At 44.5% G+C, this 19,654-nt stretch overlaps 1 protein-coding gene across 2 annotated transcripts in view; it reads right to left on the reverse strand.

Annotated features, from left to right (window-relative positions):
• Window positions 1-4,909: 4,909 nt before the first annotated feature.
• The window catches only part of OSBPL11 (oxysterol binding protein like 11), a 60,427-nt gene continuing 45,682 nt past the window's right edge, over window positions 4,910-19,654 (reverse strand). For both annotated transcript variants that reach the window (XM_084802147.1, XM_084802146.1), the window contains 4 exons: window positions 17,897-18,083; window positions 13,537-13,719; window positions 10,322-10,475; window positions 4,910-6,461 (listed from right to left, as the gene is read on the reverse strand). In XM_084802147.1, coding sequence (XP_084658273.1) covers window positions 6,399-6,461; window positions 10,322-10,475; window positions 13,537-13,719; window positions 17,897-18,083 — 587 coding nt within the window. In that variant the 3' untranslated portion in view covers window positions 4,910-6,398. The remainder of the gene's footprint in view (window positions 6,462-10,321; window positions 10,476-13,536; window positions 13,720-17,896; window positions 18,084-19,654) is intronic.

The following is a 19,654-nucleotide window of genomic DNA, read 5'->3' on the forward strand; positions in this document are numbered from 1 at the left end:
CACTTGGGGGGCAGAGGCAGGCAGATCTCTGAGTTCAAGGGCAGCTTAGTCTTCAGAAAGAGGGCCTGTCTTTAAAAACTCTTTTAAAAGTTTTTAAGAACCTGAGCCAGGCACGGTGGCACACACCTGTAATCCCAGCACTCAGGAGGCAGAGGCAGGCAGAACTACAGAGCAAGTTCCAGGACAGCCAGGGTTACACAGAGAAACCCTGTCTTGAAAAACCAAAGGAAGGGAGAGAGGGAGAGAGGATTAAAAGAATGACAAGGAAAAAAAAAAAAAAAGAATGAAGAGATGTCAGGTGGTGGTGGTGGCAGCAGCGACAGCAGCACATACCTTTTATGCCAGCACTTGGGAGGCAGCTGGATCTCTGTGAGTTCGAGGCCAGCCTTGTCTACAGAGTGAGTTCTAGGACAGCCAAGGCTACTCAGAGAAACCTTGTCCTGAAAAAAAAAAAAAACAAAACATATAATAATAAAGAGACAGGCTAGGGAGGTAACTCAGTGGCTGAAACACTTGCCGCATGAGGATTGGAGTTCAGGTCCCCAGAACCTACTAATAGCTGGGCATCTGAGGAGGCAGCTGAGGAGGCAGAGACGGGATCCCAGAGCAAGCTGCTAGTTAGACTAGGCAGAGCGGTCATGGTCTGGGCTCATGAAAAGACCCTGACTCAGAACATAACCTGGGGAGTGACTGAGGAAGACCGTGACATCAACTTCAAGCCTGCACATGCAAGAGCATACACATACATACATGCAAAGCAAAACAGAGATGAGAAATTACTTACTAGCCAAATATAAAAAGGTTGTATTTCACAGTGAGGAAACTCAATTAATATATAAAGTATTTAAACACATTGTGCACTAAAGACCACATGCAAGATACACTGACTCAGAGGACCCAGGTTCGGTTCCCGGCACTCACGTAGCCGCTCACAACTGTCTGTAACCTAGTTCTGGGGGCCCAAGGGCACGAGACATGGATATAGTGCACAGAAGCGGACACTACACACCACATTAAAGAAATAAATGAGGGCTGGAAAAATAGCTCAGAGGTTAAGAGCACTGGCTGTTCTTCCAAAGGTCCTGAGTTCGATTCCCAGCAACCACATCATGGCTCACAATCATTTATAATGAGATCTGGTACCCTCTTCTGGCATGCATGTGTAACACTGTGTACATAATAAATAAATAAATCTTTAAAAAAAGAAATAAGCCGGGCGTGGTGGTGCATACCTTTAATCCCAGCACTCGGGAGGCAGAGGCAGGCGGATCGCTGTGAGTTCAAGGCCAGCCTGGTCTACAAAGTGAGTCCAGGACAGCCAAGGCTACACAGAGAAACCCTGTCTCAAAAAACCAAAAAAAATAAAATAAAATAAATAAAATAAAAATAAAAATAAAAAAAGAAATAAATGAAAGCTGGGCGGTGGTGGCACACGCTTTTAATCCCAGCACTCCAGAGGCAGAGGCAGGTGCATCGCTGTGATTAGAGACCAGTCTGATCTACAAAGTGAGTCCAGGACAGCCAAAGCTACACAGAAAAACCTGTCTCAAAAAACCAATAAATAAATAAATAAATAAATAAATAAAGTAAAATAAAAGAAAGATATGAAAGCCGGGTGGTGGTGGCACACGCCTTTAATCTCAGCACCTGGGAGGCAGAGGCAGGTGGATCGCTGTGAGTTCGAGGCCAGCCTGGTCTACAAAGCGAGTCCAGGACAGCCATGGCTAACACAGAAAGACCCTGTCTCAAAAAACCCTGAAAGAAAGAAAGAAAGAGAAAGAAAGAAAGAAAGAAAGAAAGAAAGAAAGAAAGAAAGAAAGAAAGAAAAGCCAGGTAACCAGGTGAGAAGCAAGGGGAGGGCAGCATTCCATCATTTTGACCAGTTAAACACAATTTTGCTCTGAGCACAGTGTACTCAGGTGGCTAGACAAATCATTTTAAGCTGATTGGCTGGGATTTAAGGTAGGAGAGCTCTTGGGGCCTTTCCAGCAGCCTGGGAGTAAGGGACACAGCAGGATGTTGTGGTCTTAACTCTAATAGAACCACACTTATCTTTAACCCAAGTAGAACACGCATTTGTCTTCTGTTGTTGTATTCTAAGCAGCAAGCATTGAAGTTTCCTGGTTTCAGGCAAGTAGAGCCTGAGAACTTAAACTTAATTTCACCTTATAATCAAAATGGAGGCTTGGAGTCAAAATGGCTTTTGATAGGCCACAGCAGGTGTTAACAGAGAAGCCAAGTTACGCTAGGAACTAAGCTAGGTGTCAGGGAGCGGCTATAGAGTTTAAGCAGGTTACAGCAGTGTGGCCCAGCACCGCCCGGCCGGCAGGGAAACATCTAACTGGCGCCGAGGGTTAGCAAGCACGGGGGCTGGAGAAGGAGCTGTCAGTTCTCTATCTTGATCCGAAAGCAACAGAAGTGGGCCGCCACCCTGGTGGCAACTACTCGACCATCCCACAGCGACACATGCCTCCAACAAGACCACACTTTCTCCAACATGGTCACACCTCCCAACAGCACCACCGGTTCCTGTGGGCCAAGCATCCAAACACCTGAGTCTTTGGGGGCCATACCTACTCAAACCACCATACCCCCAGGGTTAGAAAAAGGTGTTTAATTGGGCATGATAAATAGATGAGCCAAAGGGGGCTGCTGTTCTGTTTGCCTGCCACCATGTTCCCAGCCATGATAATGGACTAAACCTCTAAAACTGTGAGCAAGTTCTCATTAAAATGTTTTCTTTCATAACAGTTGGTCAAGGTGTCTCTCCACAGCCACAGAATAGTGACTGAGATACCAACCTCATTCATTTTCAACTGCAGTTCAGCTGTGGTCAAGGCCCACGGCTCAACACTAGGAACCCTCCAGGAACTTCTAGACCTTCAGGGCGCATCACTGGTCCCTCTAGCATGAGGGACTAGCTGCTTGCATTTGTGCAAAACACAACTTACAGGTAGGTTGTGTGTCATTTCTCTCATCCCACTAGGTAGATCGCAGAGGTAAAATTGAGGTTGTCAGGCTGAGTCCAGACTGGTCTCAGACTCAAGCTGCTCCGCTTCAGCTTTGTAAGAACTGGGATTGTAGGCATATGCCCATACCCCAGTTAACTGCACGCACCGCCACGCCTTTAATCCCAGAACTTGGGAGGCAGAGGCAAGTGGGTCTATGTGAGTTTAAAGCCAGCCCGGCATACAGAGTTCCAGGCTAGCCACGCCATATAGTGAGACCCTGTCTCACAAATAACAGTAAGACAAGTAACAACAAACACTCGGTAGGTCTAAACTTACTCTGTAAACTTGGGGTTCTAAAGGGTTAAGAATTTTTTTTCCCCCTTTGGAGTCAAGAGTCTTAATATGTAGCTTGGGCTTGCCTCAAATTCATGATGCTCCTGCCTGAGGCTCAGGACTTCAGCATGTACTACCTTAATAGTTTAAAAGGAAACCAACCCTCTCAACTACCAAATAAATATAAACTCTTGTTTTCAACTGAGTAGCTACATAATTTGTTGTTGTTTTATGTTGTGGTTAATTTAGAAGTATGGCCTAATAGTGTTTCTTATTAGCCCTTATTTTCTGTTTGTTTTGTTTTTTTCAAGACAAGAGTTCCTCTGTGTAGCCCTGGCTGTCCTGGACTCACTCTGTAGACCAGGCTGTCCTCGAACTCACAGCAATCCACCTGCCTCTGCCACCACTGCCGGCACGACATCAGTATTTTCTAACCTGCTAGCAATACATGAAACACAAACACCTGTTATATTTTAAAATAGCCTTAGTTAACCTGGGGCAGGGCAGATATTAATCCCCTAAACTACCTCCTATATTGGGGCTGGTATCCTCATGCCATCTGCTTCTAATAATGTCTATGGAGCTACCTCCCATTCATAATCCCACATACTTGCTAATCATCGTCATCTGGGCCATCCACACCAGCCGGCCATGTGCTTCTCCTCCACATAAGCCGTGGTGCAGGCTTCCTTCTCTTCCACTCGCTCCCTCCAGTCTCTCCTCCCATCTCTTCAGGTCTCTCTCCCCAAAGCCCGTGGTGGCACACGCCTTTAATGCCAGCACTCGGGAGGCAGAGGCAGGCAGATCCCTGTGAGTTCGAGACTAGCCTGGTCTACAAAGCAAGTCCAGGACAGCCAAGGCTAACACAGAAAAAGCCTGTTTCCAGTGGGGGGAGGGGGGAGTATCATGCTCTACTGACTGAGCTTGCTTCTAATAACATTAAAATACAATATAGTGTTTAAAAGAAAATGGCCCCCACAGACTCATGGGAAGTGGTATTATTAGGGGGTGTGGCCTTGTTGAAGTAGGTATGGCTTTGTTGGAGGAAGTGGTCACTGAGGACAGGCTTTGGGGTCTAAGAAGCTCTAGCGAGACCTAGTGTTCATTCCTTTTCTGCTGCCTGCAGATCCAGATGTAGAAGTGTCAGCTCTGTCTCCAGCGCCACGTCTGCCTGCATGCTCCCCGCCATGATGATAATGGACTAAACCTCTGAAACTGCAAGCCAGCCCCAATTAAATGCTGCCTTTTATAACAGTGGCAGTGGTCATGGCGTCTCTTCACAGCAACAGAACCCTAACTAAGATAATAAAACATATCAGAATAGGATATGAAATATTTGGCTCTTTTCAAACAAGAAAATAGCCAAAGAAAAGGCACAAGAAACACACATAGACACAGAGATACATGTTTGTTCAGGAATCCCATAATAACACAAGCCCAAAGATGACATTGAGTTCTTTTTGTGTTGGCCATCCATGTAGCTTACCCTGGAGACGCCCCTAGAGAGAACTAGTTTTTCATTTGCAAGTGACTATCAGTTGGAGACAGCTCTTGGGTTTGGGGGTGGTGGTGGGGCGGTATGCCACAAAAACAAACTATTTTTCTCCATAAAGCAGACGACAACATTGCTGTTCTCTATTTTTATTATTTTTCAATTTTCTCAACACATGAACTATAGCTCATTTTGAGATTTTCTTCAGTGCACTTCACAGCAAAAATGGAAAGGGGGTCATTAAAGTGGTTGTACACAAACCAATTCTTTTAATTTACAATTTGCTGAAATGTCATTGTCGCTGTTCTCATCCTATTAACCCTACTAAGAAAACAGTTTTTCAGAGCACAAATGCAGCCGCCTGACACGGCCGATGAGTGACAGGTGCGTGTTCCACACACCGACTGGAAGACCACATGGGCAGGAGCAGGGTAAGGCACCACTCTGGGACAGTGAAGGTAGCTTGCAGTAACAGTGTCAGCACCTCGAGTGGGTGCTCAGCAAATACTTGGATAAATGAAAACCATAATTAGCACTATTCTGTTCATTGCCAGCAATTCTTCAACCCCAATAAAATACCTATTTAAAAAAACCAATTTGTACCTGAATGCAAATTCCTGCTTCTTATTTCATACCCTTTCTTCAGCATTTAAATTTCCTTGAAAATAAAATAAAACCATACTTTACGTGCACTCAGTCACATACATAATTGAATTACTGACAGACATGAACAGGTTTAGTTTTAACAGAGGTCAGATAAAGCAAACTTACTCAGGATAGCACATAATACTGAATATGAACCTACACATGAAAATAGGTAAGGAAAAAGTAACAGTTTTGTTTTTTTTTTAATATTTGCTATTTTTTAATGCCTTAGTTCTTGAAAAAGGCCAAAATCTCATGTTGACATGAAGACATTTAAAAAATTGTCTCTTAAGTGTAATATTTAATAAAACTAGGTATTGAAAAATGTTCTGAAATTTTTCAAGTCAATGCTGTTTTCAAGTATATTAAAATGCTCAGAAGAAAAATTCCTCCATGGTTACAATTCTAATTATAAATACATTTTTAAAAGAGAGTTCCACCAGAGCGAGCGATGGGCTTCCACAGACACAGGCACAGCCTCTGGAGGAAGAAAGGCCTTGTGACTACATACAGCCCGGTGCTATGTGAACACTGACTTCAGGCACAACGGCTGAATCCACTTGCAGGTCACGTCCGTCTCCCTCTGGGTTGGCTTACAAGAGCAGTGAACACCTCAGTTATGGACAGACAGCAAAGCACTCTGCAGAGACTGACTTCCCACTAGAGAGGAACCAAAGCCACTGCAGTCCCACTGCGGTTCTCTGCTGCCCCGGGGCACGGGTGAGATAAAAGGTGACACGGGTACTCGTGGTGGAAGGCGGTAAGATGGTATTGCTCACGGTGGTGAACAGGCTGCTGAGAGGCCCATCGTGTGTCCATAACACTTTGGTCTTGCTGCAGGGTGATGGGCTCGAGTAGGTACATTCGTGTTCAGGTTGTACAACTAGGAGGCAGGTCACTCAGTGCAACAACTCCGTCTAGAGGGCTTGGGGTACATGGAGGAGAACCTCATTTGGTCCAGTCTTAGAAAGCCTGTGTCACTCTGCTGGTTGTGATGGAATTACTTTCCAAAGGGGTTTGTGATAAACCCAGCCGTCTCCCTGAAACAAGTAGAGAGGGAATTCAAGTGCCATCCCGCCAGCATCTCCAAATCAGAAACCCAGGCAGGAGCAACAGCAAACTAGAGTTCACTAGAGCCTCCGTGCTTGAGACCTCAGACCATGCCTGAAGCTCAGGGGATGTTAGTTACAGGCGGAATGTGAATTGTCAGCCAGAGGCTGATGGCTTAGGTAATAGGTTGCTGGATTCTGGAAGAATTTTGCCCAGCTCTGCTTCCTAGGACCTGATTGCCAAGGTGACATAACCAGCATTCTCAAGTTCCCAGCATGCCCTGCCTGAACAGACTACAGCCCCTGAAGCATAAGCCAGAATGACTCCTCCTTCCCTTTAGCTGTTTGTCAGGGACTCTGCCACAGGGGCAGGAAAGGAACTATGCTGTGTGGAAATACTTAGTTTGTGGCTCCTGGACATGGCATTTTGCAGGTCACCTGTAGCAATTCTGCCATCTGCCAAGATGCTGCAGACCGAGCCTCAGAACGTGGGCAGCAGGCAGAACACAAGGAGGCTTCATGAAGTAAAGGTCAAAGAGCAGAGGGAGGAAAGAGCTGCAGCAGCAATGCAGATGGAGACTGTAGCAGACACATCAGGATGGCGGTCAAGGTCAGGGTGCTGAGGGCTGCAGGCCAGTGTACAGAAGGTCAGGTAATGTAGAGCTTGAACTCTGTTTTACTCCCCCAAGTCACCCTAAACCTAGCCACGCAGGCTCCTTGGAGCTGCCTTGAGTAAGCCTTGTCTTCATTGGGCCCTGTTTTAGCAATGAACCATAAGGAGGAGTTTATGCAAATCTACGAAAGTTAAAATCCAACTCCTCTTCCTTCGCCCTAACACTAGCCAACCCACAGTCGTTTTCATCCATTATTTTACACTGCCTAGAAATCCCCACTTGTTAACCTCACACTCAGAACTGAGTTTACTCTCTGTTCTCAACTGCAACTCTTCTTAGAGCCTCTCTTCCTGTCTTTACCAACAGCAACACTGGGCTGTTCACTCTATGAAATCACCTGGTCTTTAGACATCAGGCTTACATTGCTTTTTGAGGAAGATGTCTGCTAACCACATTATACAATGTTATACGAAAAATTAAAGACATGTCACCCAATCACTTTACCTTATAGACAAAAACAGAGGCTTTGAGCTCTGTGGATGGAACACACCTGTAATCTCAGTACTTGCAGGTTGAGGCAGGAGGACTGAGTTTGAGTCTAACAGAAAGGAAATGGAGGCTACGAGAAGTAAACATTTTTATAACAATATTTACGAAGCACTGTAATATGCTAAGCTCTGTGGAGTACCACATGGGAGACATAGCAGCTTCTCTATAGCCTTGGCGGCAAAGAGCCATGCATGAGGATAGCGGCTCACATTTATGGCTCTGGTGACCACCCTCACCTTATTGGTGCCCTGCAGTGCTTCTCACACGTTATAGCATGCACCCCCATCCAGTCGCACACAGAACAAGGGCGGCCACTAATATCAGACATCTCGAGCCCATCTGCTGTACTTGTGTCATGGCTCACACATGCAAAGCTACCCAGGCTTGAGCCTGCAGTTCTTTTCTTTTTTTTTTTCCTTTTCTTTTTTCTTTTATTTTTTTAATTTTTCGAGACAGGGTTTCTCTGTGTAGCCTTGGCTGTCCTGGACTCACTTTGTAGACCAGGCTGGCCCCTATCCATCTGCCTCTGCCTCCTGAGTGCTGGGATTAAAGGCGTGCACCAGCATTTCTAAACTGTGATTCCAGTGGCAGTTACCAAAAAGCATCTAGGCTGGAACAAACACATCATTTGATTAGACTTGTTATCAATTTTTTATTTGTCTACCATCAGTGTGTGGGGATTTAAAAAAAAGAGAAGAAAAAATATTACAAGGGGCTGGCAAGAGGTTTAACAGTTAAGAGCAGCTGTTGCCCTTGCAGAGGACACTGGTTTGGCTCCGAGAACATGGGTGGCTCATAACTAGAACTCCAGTTCAAGGAGATCTGACACCCTCTTCCGGCTCCATCAGGTACCGGGCACACATTGAGGCACTCATACACAAAAAATAAATCTTAGAAACATTGTGAGTATCTCATATAAACAATGAATGGGCTGTTTATGTGTCGAGGTGGTGTGACTGCAAATGGCCCCACAGGCTCATTGGGAATGGCACTGTTAGGAGGTGTGGCCTTGTTAGAGTAGATGTGGAGGAAGTCTGTCACTGGGGGTGGGTCTGAGGTTTCAGACGCTCAAGTCAGGCTCAGTGTCACTCTCTCTTCCTGCTGCCTGCAGGCCCAGATGTAGTTACTCAGCACCATGTCTGCCTGTACACTGCCATGTTTCCCACCATGTTGATAATGAACTACACCTATGAGTCTGTAAGCCAGTCCCGATAAAATGTCTTCCTTTGTAAGAGTTGCCGTGGTGTCTCTTCACAGCAATGAAACCCTAACAAGGCACATGTCACATCCGTAGCAAGACTGTCAGGGTGCTATAGGGCACGATAGCGCATGCTTTAAGCCAAGCACTTGGCAGGCGCAGGCAGAGGCAGGCAGATCTCCGAGTTCTAGGCTAGCCTAGTAGATATAGAGTTCCAGGTAAGGATACAAAGTGAAACCTTGTCTCCAAAAAAAGGATGTATTGGTTATAGAATAGCTATTTATAAGAAAAATGTTACAAACAAAACAAAACAGAGAGAGAGAAAAGAAAAAAGAAAGCCAAGCAGTCTGGTCTACAGAGGAAGTCTAGGTCAGCCAAGGCTACACAGAAAAACTTTGTCTCGAAAACCTTGCCCCCCCCCACCTCCCAAAAAAAAAAAAGAAAAAAGAAAAGTAAAATGTTCTTGGTCTTAGCACTAGTTATTAGCCATCTTTCTCTGGACCAACCAGAAAGTCACAAACAACAAAGGCTTTTTAGTCTTTGCAGTTGGAATCTATTTAGACATCACTTAGTTCAACTCATATCAGCATCTCAGAATCTACATGAGGCATGGCTTCTCCACACTCTTGCGGCCAAGGAGACATTGTTACATGCTCTCACTCACTCTGGGCTTTGATTGTTTTTTTTTTTTTTAAAGATTTATTTATTAATTATGTACACCTACAGGCCAGAAGAGGGCATGAGATCACATTATAGATGGCTGTGAGCCACCATATGGTTGCTGGGACTTGAACTCATGACCTCTGGAAGAGCAGTCAGCACTCTTAACCACTAAGCCATCTCTCCAGCCCTGGGCTTTGATTGTTATTCAGTGTCTTCTGATGTTATTTCCCAGACTTGCTTGGTGGTAGTTTGCCACGTACTTGAACTTTTTGGTTCTGGTGATCAAACCTAGAGCTTTCAAAATGTCAAGCAAATACGGCACCACTGAGCCATTTACTTCTAGTCCCTGGTACAGTTTCTGTGCAGGACGCCCATACACTTTGAGGAAACTCATAAAACATCTACACCTAGCCGCTTCACTCTCTCTCCATGGGCAAGGAAATGTCAGTCTTCCTTAAAATGTGGACTGTGATGTCTGCAACTGGACAGTTTACAATATAGCCTGCACATCCTATTACTGAACATTAGGTTAGCATTTTCATTTATTTATTCATTTTATATATACAAGGTTTCTCTGTATAGCCTTGGCTGTCCTGGACTCACTCTGTAGACCAGGCTGGCCTGAAACTCAATGAGATCCACCTGCCTCTGCTTCCCTGAATGCTGGGATTATAGGCGTGTGTCACCACACCAGGATCTCCTTTTTAAATGGTCTTTACTGTTTGGGCCATCTCCCCAGCTAGCCACCAACTCAACTCTAACTAGGTAAGCCAGGGTTCTTGTTAGGTAGATGAAAGAGCTGTGGCCTGAACGCATGCAGGACATACCTCTTTAATAAAATACTTGGTTTTCCAGGGTGTGCCTGTCTCGGCTCGATGCCTTTCTTCAGCTCTCTGGCGTTCTTCCAAGGTACGCTTGTGCTCTGTGGCCTTGTCAATGTCAGATTCCCTCAGAGAGTCTGTTACATTTTTCCATAATCGTCTAAAATTAAATTTAAAATGGCATGTTTTACAAACATTCTTTTAAAAAGGGATACTTTTTTTTCTATTAAGACAGGGTTTCTCTGTGTATCCTTGGCTGTCCTGGAACTCAGTTTGTAGGTAGACCAGGCTGGCCTCGAACTCACAGAGATCTGCCTGTCTCTGCCTCCCCAAGTGCTGGGATTACAGGCATCCACCACAATGCCTGGCTTAAAAAGGGATAATTCAAAAGTCATAGTATTTTCTAACATTAATTTTCTAAATCAGACCTACATTTCACACCTATGAGTTTTGAGAGCACAGACACTGGGCCCTGTTGTTGATGCCCAGACTGTTGCAACTGTTGACGTTTTTTAAGTTGAGAAGTTCAATTAATGGTCATTTTCTCAAATTATAAAAATAACTATTTTGTTTTTAGAAAACATTGAGAAATTAACAAGTAACACGAGCTATTTTAAAAGGTTGAAATGCACGAGGCTAAGCCATGGCTCAGCTGGTGGGGTGCCTGCCTAATGCCTGTGTGGGGTGCCTTGAGTCCCCAGCGCCACATAGTGCTGGGTATGGGAGGTGGAAGCATAGGGGTGAGAAGTTCAAGGTTATCCTGGGCTACAGGAAGAGTTCATGGTTGGCCTGGAGCTGCAGAGAGGAGACAAACAATCCAAAAAAAAAAAAAAGGTAAGATATAAAAAACATGCTCTGATTGAGAGATGGCTCAGTGGTTAAGAACACTAGCTGCTCTTCCAGAGGTCCTGAGTTCAATTCCTGACAGCTACATGGTGGCTCACAACCATCTATACTGAGATGTGCTGTCCTCTTCTGGCGTTCTGGTGTACATGCAGGCAGAATTCTCCTATACATATTAAATAAATAAATAAATCTTTAAACAGCAAACAAAAAACATGCTTTGAGCTGGGTGGTGGCAGTTTGAAGTCAGCCTAATCCACAGAGTGAGCTCCAGAACAATCAGGGCTACACAGAGAAACCCTGTCTCAGAAAAAAACCAAAAACCAAAAAACCACCAGTGTGTCACACCTATTAGAATGAGTACAGGAGACAGACAATGGGGGATAGGAATGGATTAGAACTGTAATTTAATGCCAATGTGAGTGTAAAATGGTTTATTAATGTTGGAAAATAGCAATCTATAATCCAGCGATCCTATTCCTGGATATTTACCCAGGAAAAATAAAAACATGTCTACACAGAAGTTGGTCTTAAAATATTCAGTTTTTGGCTGGAGAGATGGCTCAGAGATTAAGAGCACTGTCTAATCTCTCAGAGTCCTGAGTTCAATTCCTAGCAACCACATGGTGGCTCACAACCAATTATAATGAGATTTGATACCTTCTTCTGGCCTGCAGAAATAAATAAATCTTTTTTTAAAAAAATCAGTTTTATAGCTCATCATAGACCCAAACCAGTAATGTGTATCAATTGCAGAATGGATTGACATAACCACATAATGGAATGTTGCTCAGCAATCATTCCAATAATTAGCATAAAGGAACTGACTGCTGATAAGTCTTTATAAGAAAACATATTGTATAAACATTTAGGGAAACAAACAAACAAGCAAACACCTGTCTGTGACAATCCACACCACGAGTCACACTGTGGCTACACCATTTCTGTTTAGAATATCTTTGAGCAGTGTCCAGCTGTCTACCTACAACATGTCCATGGCTTTCATGTTACAATGGCAGAATCGAGCAGTTGTGGCAGACACTGTCTGGCCCATTCCACCTGAATACTCAGGATCTGCCCAGTTACAGGAAAGTCCCTGGGCTCAGCAGGTGCAGGTGCTCACAGCATGTGTCAGCTGACCTGACTGATCCTCAGAACCGAGTGAAAGGGGAAGAGAGAGCCCATGCACACACTGCTAAACAAGTCTCTGACTGAAGTGCTCACTTTAACATTACTAGGAAGAGAGAATAAGCTACAATGAACAAAATAGTAAAACAGCATGATAAGAAACAGAAAACATTAAAAAAAGAAAACAGAAAAATAGATCAAAGGGGGGAAAATTAATGAAACCAAAGACAGTTGAATTCAATGAAACCTTTAACCACACTGACGTTATGTGAAGGATCCAACACAAAGAATGAGTCTGATACATCACTGTCTGTCCTACACAGATCCATAGGAGGTAAGGTAATTACTATTAACTACCCATAACTTTATAAATTACACGAATCAATTTCTTTAAAGACATAAATTAGCAGAGCTGATTCAAATGTGATTCACACCTTTAATGCCAAGACTTGGAAGACAGAGGCAAGTGGATTTCTGTGAGTTTCATGTCAGCCAAGACTATACTACAGTGAGACCTTGAATTTAAAAAAAAAAAAAAAAAGGGCGGGTAAGTGTGAAAACCCCAGACACAGAGTTGCAGTGCCGCTCTCCTTCAAAGAACACTACAGACAGACAGCCTCAAAGACACGTACAGAAAACCCTTCAGCAGAGTTTCAGGAAGTATGATCCAGCAGTGTCGCGCCAAGGCTTGGCTTAATGACAGAGACATCTGCTTCTATACTCTGTCTATTGTGATATGTTGCTTTAGTGAAAACAGACAATCTAGTAGGAAAATCTGACTTTAGACAGATGTAGCTGCAAAAGAGGATATTTTAATGAAGCTTTCAAATAATTCAGATCTTTGGTGTGAAAACTCTGCCCGTGGAGAAGGGAGCTGCGCAGTGCACTGTGGAGGTCAGAGGGCAGCCTTGGGAGTCGCTGCTTTCTACCTTTCACATGGGTTCAGAGGATGGAACGTAGGTTGTCAGCCATGAGTGGCAAATGCCGCTCTCTCAGAGCCATCTTGCCAGCAGGGCATTGGTAGTTTTAATGTAGGAGAGAAAAAGTTGTCAATTACTTTTTCATACTAAAGTTATTACATACCATCAAATGCCATACTGGGAAGGCAAGGGGTTTTAGAGTTAAGAAAACCAGACCAACCTTTCATTTTACAGGTGGCGAAGCTGATACAAACTGTAAAGTGCCTTAGTGAAGTGTCTTAGCTAGACTCCAGAGCTCCCGACCTTCCTGACTGGATGTGAGGAACACACCTGGATTCGAAGGGATCTTGCTTTTCCAGAGGCCGTACTCTTTTCTTTGTCACAGCCAGTTTAGTCAGGTCCACACACTTGGTCTCCCCGCTGCTGTAGGTGAACTCCAGCACACTGTTCCACTCACCCTGCACTCTGCACACCACAGTGTTGGTAACGTTGTGCTTCACTTCAGCTGTGACTCTAGACCAGGAGGAAAGCAAAGGTTTCTTCCTTAGAATGCTGACGCCCAAGGACACATCTTGAAAACCCACTTTATGAGGCTGGGGGTGGTGGCGCATGCCTTTAATCCCAGCACTCAAGAGGCAGAGGCAGGTAGATCGCTGTGAGTTTAAGGCCAGCCTGGTCCACAAAGCTAGTCCAGGACAGCCAAGGCTACACAGGAAAACTCTATCTTGGGGAAAAAAAGGAAAGAAAACCCACTTTATGGAGTACACTTCAACTTGTCAGTACCAAGTCAGGGGAAAGCAACCCTGTGCAGGATTCCTAGATGCATCAGTTTTATTCATGAGAAAGAATATCAGGCATCAGACTGGACTTCATTAGCAGAAGTGGAATGTTACACCTAACATGTTTGTTTATTTATTTTGGTTTATTCGAGGCAAGGTTTCTCTGTATAACTTCGGTTGTCTTGGACTTGTTTTGTAGACCAGGCTGGCCTCAAACTCACAGAGATCCACCTGCCTCTGCCTCCAGAGTGCTGGGATTAAAGGTGTGGGAAGAAACCTTTAAGAGGGATCCGTGGGCCAGATCTTGGGGACCAAGATACGAGGATTTGGAGTGAAGAGCAAACATTCCAAATGGCAAGTTGTTAGTAACCGGACACAGAGACCACAGGCCCCAGTCCGCGTGGCTGCGGGGCAGGAACTCTAAGTTGTATTTCAAACCACATGAACAAACACAATGGTATTATGAAGGACTTCTTAGAAGTAATCTCTTAAGAGGCCACTTCATTATTAAAATTTGTTTGTAGATTTAAGTATTTTACTTATGTGTATGGATGTTTTGTCTGCATATGAGTACCATGTAAATGCCTGGTGCTGGCAGAGGTCAGAAGACGGCACTGAATCCCTTAGAACTAAAGCTACAGACAGCTGTGAGCCGCCATGTAGGTGCTGGGAACTGAACCTGAGTCCTCTGCAAGAGCGTAAGCACTCCTTTTTTTGTTTTTTGTTTTTCGAGACAAGGTTTCTCTATGTTATCTTGGCTGTCCTGGACTCACTTTGTGGCCAGGCTGGCCTTGAGCTCACAGCAGTCCGCCTGGCCCTGCCTCCCGAGTGCTGGGATTAAAGGCGTGCGCCACCGCGACTGGCTGCAGTAAGCACTCGTAGGCCCTGAGCCATCTTTGCAGCGCCCACACTTCTTCTCTGATCCCACTGGCAATCCCTTCCCATCCTCTGAAGATGCAGCTCTAGCCACATCCTCACCCGGTCCTCCCACTCTCTAGGCCTGCGTGACCAGAACGGCACCGAGGACTGAGAACTGGCTGGTCCTCTTGTTACTGTCCTTCTGGAGTCCAGCTAGTCATTATGCTGCTCAGGCTGCTCTCACACACACAGGCTCACGAGGCCTTTCCTGACATAAGCCATCCTGCCCTATACAAGTCTTTCTACTCAAATAACCTCCCCCGGCCCCTGCACACAAATATTAACTTACACAGTACTCTTTCCTTATAATTATCTTTTAGAACAGTTTAATGCAACATTAGTATACACTCATATGCAAGTCCAGACAGAAACGTCTCCGCCACTGTCTCTCCACGCTTACTTACCGTGGAGACTAGAATATGAAGGCAGCCAGAGAAGACAAGGAAGCTACAGGACACAGGATGCTCTGACCCACCCATCTCTAGACTACACTACCCTTTCACCTAACTCCTTGTCCATGCCAACATGGCTACTCTGACATGCCTGCCCTCCCTCTGGGCTATACACACTTCTCATCCTTATGACTTGATTCAAGAGATGCCTTTCTTTTTTGCTTTGGCTTTTTGAGACAGGCACTCATGTAGCCCAGGCTTACTCAAACTCACTGTGTCTTAGCGTTTGCCTTGAAACCCTCTCTCCCTTTTAAAGAAAAGTTTTAGAATGTCTGTCTGTCTATCATCATCAAGACAAGCAAGAGCAAGCGTGCCCAAGGAACTGCCACTGTGCCTGGCATCGGGAGACTCTGCAAAATGCTGGCATTTTAGATAAATCAACTCACTTGCTCTGTCATTCTGCTTTTCACAGGAACCATGTGTTTCCTGGCTCAAAACTACGACAAAGGTAAAGACGAGCAATTTGGTAGTAAAAATGTATGCCAAGTTTTTAAAAGCCACCTTATGAAAAGTATGTAAGAGAGTTCTATCAATGGTAGAGATGAGGTAAAACAGAGATATAGTAACTGCTAATCTTGGACCAAAGCTAAAATACTTATCAAACAGATGAAGTGCTTCTGAGTGCTTCAGAGAGCCTCAATTTCTTCATCCACAAAATGGACAGACTATCACCTCTCTGACAGGCTCACGACAGATTTTATTTAACATTTTTTAAATTTTCCTCGAGACATGGTTTCTCTGTGTAACAGCTCTAGCTGTCCTAGAACTTGCTCTGTAGACCAGGCTGGCCTTGAACTCACAGAGATCCACCTGCCTCTGCCTCCCAAGTGCTGGGATTAAAGACATGCATCATCACCGCCAGGCTTCTTATTTAACATTTTTTAACAAAAAGTATTTAGTGTGTGTGTTTGTGTGTGTGTGTGTCATGCACACGCACACGCATACACACCTGGGTATATATGTGTGCAGCATGTGCATGCCTGCACTGGGTTCTGGGAACTGGAGTTATAGATGGTCATGAGTCACCATGTCCTCTACAAGAGCAGTAAGTCTCTTCACTGCTGAGCCATCTCCAGCCCCACTTAACAGACTAATATTTATCTACTTCTTTGTTTGCTTGCTTTTTGTTTTTGTTTTTTGGATTTTTTCAAGACAGGGTTTCTCCATGCAGCCGTGGCTGTCCTGTACTGGCTTTGTAGACCAGGCTGTCCTCGAACTCACAGAGATCCACTTGCCTCTGCCTCCTAGAAGGGCAAATTGGAGGTACCTGTGTCCTAGTGACTTGAAAAAAATAAAATTAAAATAAAAACTAAAAAGTATTTGCCTAGGGGCTGGAGAGTTAGCTCAACAGTGAAGAGCACTGACTGCTTTTCCAGAAGACTGGGTTCAATTCCAAGCACCTACAAGGCAGCTCACAACCATCTGTAACTGATACCCTCACACAGACATACATGCAGGCAAAACACCAATGCACATAAAATAAGAATAATCAAACAGGTCGGGCCCAGCTTAGGCTATACTAGCTCAAGCTAAGGTTAATACTGTTTGTTGTTCTAAGACAGGGTTTTTCTGTGAAGCTTTGGCTGTCTTGGACTCATTCTGTAGACCAGGCTGGCCAAGAACTCAGAAAGATCTACCTGCCTCTGGCTCTTGAGTGCTGGGATCATAGGCCTGTGTCATCTCACCCAGCAAAGAAGTATATTAAGTGCCACATCTTTAAAATTTTGACAAGCCAATTAGAACCGAGTTTCATTTTCAGTTCTATCAATGATTTAATTCATTCTGGAACTCATATTTTTGTCCTTTATCATTTCAACTTGTTTTATGTGTAAATTTTCTTTTTTCTAGAATTCCCCAAAGTATTCTGGCCTCCAGACATGTCTGGCACCCATGCCCCTCCTAGTTCACTCAGCCTTCCAAGGTCTGGGATTAGAAGCGTGCATCAGCACAGCTGGCGGGAGCCCTGGCTTCTAACCGCAGCTGCCTCTGTCCTTGCAGACACTGACAGCCTTTCTCTCTCTAGCACACAGAGGTGTAATCCACAGAATCCATTGACTGCTTGTTTACGGTTCTAGAGACTCAACCCTGGAGCTCAAACACTCTAGGTAAGCACTCTTCACAGACCAAAACTCAACCCCTGAATCCATTTTACCGCTATGGTTTTTGTTTTTGAGATAGAGTCTCTTGTAGCTCAGGCTGGCCTCCTACTCAGTATGTAGCTAAGGATCTATTTTAGTGTCCAGCACCCATATTAAGTGGCTCACAATTGCCTATTATTTCAGTTCCAGGGGACCTAACATCCTCTTGTGATTTACATATAAATGGTTTACATACACCCCCCAAGCATGCATAGGCATGCATGTGTACACACACACACACACACACACGCACGCACGCACGCACGCACGCGCGCACACACACACACACTACAGTTTCATCCACATAAGACAAAGCAGAAAGAGCTATAATAGAAGAAAGAGTTAGTTACAATACAGGATCAAAGAGCAGAACAAGACCCAGGCATCTTTAAAGGGTTCTTACCGGTGCAGTTTGCCTCCATAAAACGGCTTAGTATGAAAAGTGATGCTGGCTGAGTACCCTGTCTTTGCACAGTTGACGCCAACTTTGCCACCCAGTTCTACCCAAGGAACCGTCAGAATGGAGCGGGCATATGCACAAGGCAGGGAGAACGTGTACTCTTCCCCATGCTCCAGCAGACTCAGGGTACCTGAATGTGAAAGCACGACTGTGGTCAGCATCTCTTCAAAGAAACAATTTAAAAATATAGTTATTTATTTTTATGTATATGAGTGCTCTGCCTGCATGTATGTATGCCTGCACACCAGAAGAGGGCATCAGGTCACATTATAGATGATGGTGAGCCACCATGTGTTTGGTGGGAATTGAATTCAGGATCTCTGAAAAGCAGACAGTGCTCTTAAACTCTGAGCCATCTTTCCAGCTCCCAAAGAAACACTTTATTAAAAATCTTCTAGCCGGGCATGGTGGCACATGCCTTTAATCTCAGCACTCAGGAGGCAGAGGCAGGAGGATCACTGTGAGTTCGAGGCCAGCCTGGTCTACAAAGTGAGTGCAGGACAGCCAAGGCTACACAGAGAGACCCTGTCTCAAAAAACAAAACAAAACAAAACAATCTTTCCTGTCTAGTAGTAAGCTCTATTAATCTTCTGATAGTAACATTTGGCAACATTCCCTATTAGTACTGAACCAGAGCTACTTTCACTGTGACCTTCCTGTTCCTCTGGGGTTCGTGGGACCTGTAATCCTTACAGTGTAAGCTAAGGTTCCCACCAATGCTCCTACAAATAAAATAAAGCCTAGGGCTGAGGTGGGAGGCCTGCCGTGCAACATCATGCTGAAACCTGGTCACAGGTGGCTTGGGAGTCCTTCATATAGGATGATGAGAAAGTGTTCTTCACTCTAATCTACGTATGTGAAAGAAGAACAAAATGTAATCTTTTTATCAGTAACTCTGATCATCCTAAGGTTTATTTGCATGATTATGAAATTACAAGAGATATAAGAGCTAGGTGACAATTTTCAAACAAATATCATTCCATTTTAAAGTTTCTATATTAACTGATGTTATATATTAAAGATAGTTAAAACATATAAAAGGGGATTTATACCAGTGAATAACTGCTCTGTATAAGATAAGTAAGACACACCAAGCATACCTAAGCTACATTAACTACCTTAAAGTTTTGTTGTTGTTGTTGTTTTGGATTTTTGAGACAGGGTTTCTCTGTGTAGCCTTGGCTGTCCTGGACTCGCTTTGTAGACCAGGCTGGCCTCGAACTCACAGTGATCCGCCTGCCTCTGCCTCCCGAGTGCTGGGATTAAAGGCGTGCGCCACCATGCCCGGCCACCTACCTTAAAGTTTTGTTTATTATGTTTCGTTGACTTATGTGAATATGTGTCTGTATGGGTGTGTGTGTCAATGTGAGAGCAGGAAGACAACCTTGGGTGTTATTCCTTAGATACTATTCACCTTTGTTTTGGTGACAGGGTCTCTTACCAGCCTAGAACTCACCAAGAAAGCAAGGGTGGCTGGCCAGTGAACCCCACTGGCTCTCAGCATTTACCTCATAGCAATGGGATTACAAACCAGGTGCCTTATTCTTATGAATTATGATGAATATTAAACATTTTAGAATAATCAAAGGCAAATAGAACTGGATGTGGTGGTGCATGCTTTAATCCTGGCACATGGGAGGTAGGAGCAGCTGGGTCTTGGTGAATTTGAGGCCAACCTGGACGACATAGTGAGTGGCAGGC

Source organism: Acomys minous (assembly GCF_964271855.1).
Source record: "Acomys minous genome assembly, chromosome: 11".
In the NCBI taxonomy this organism is placed as follows: Eukaryota; Metazoa; Chordata; class Mammalia; order Rodentia; family Muridae; genus Acomys; species Acomys minous.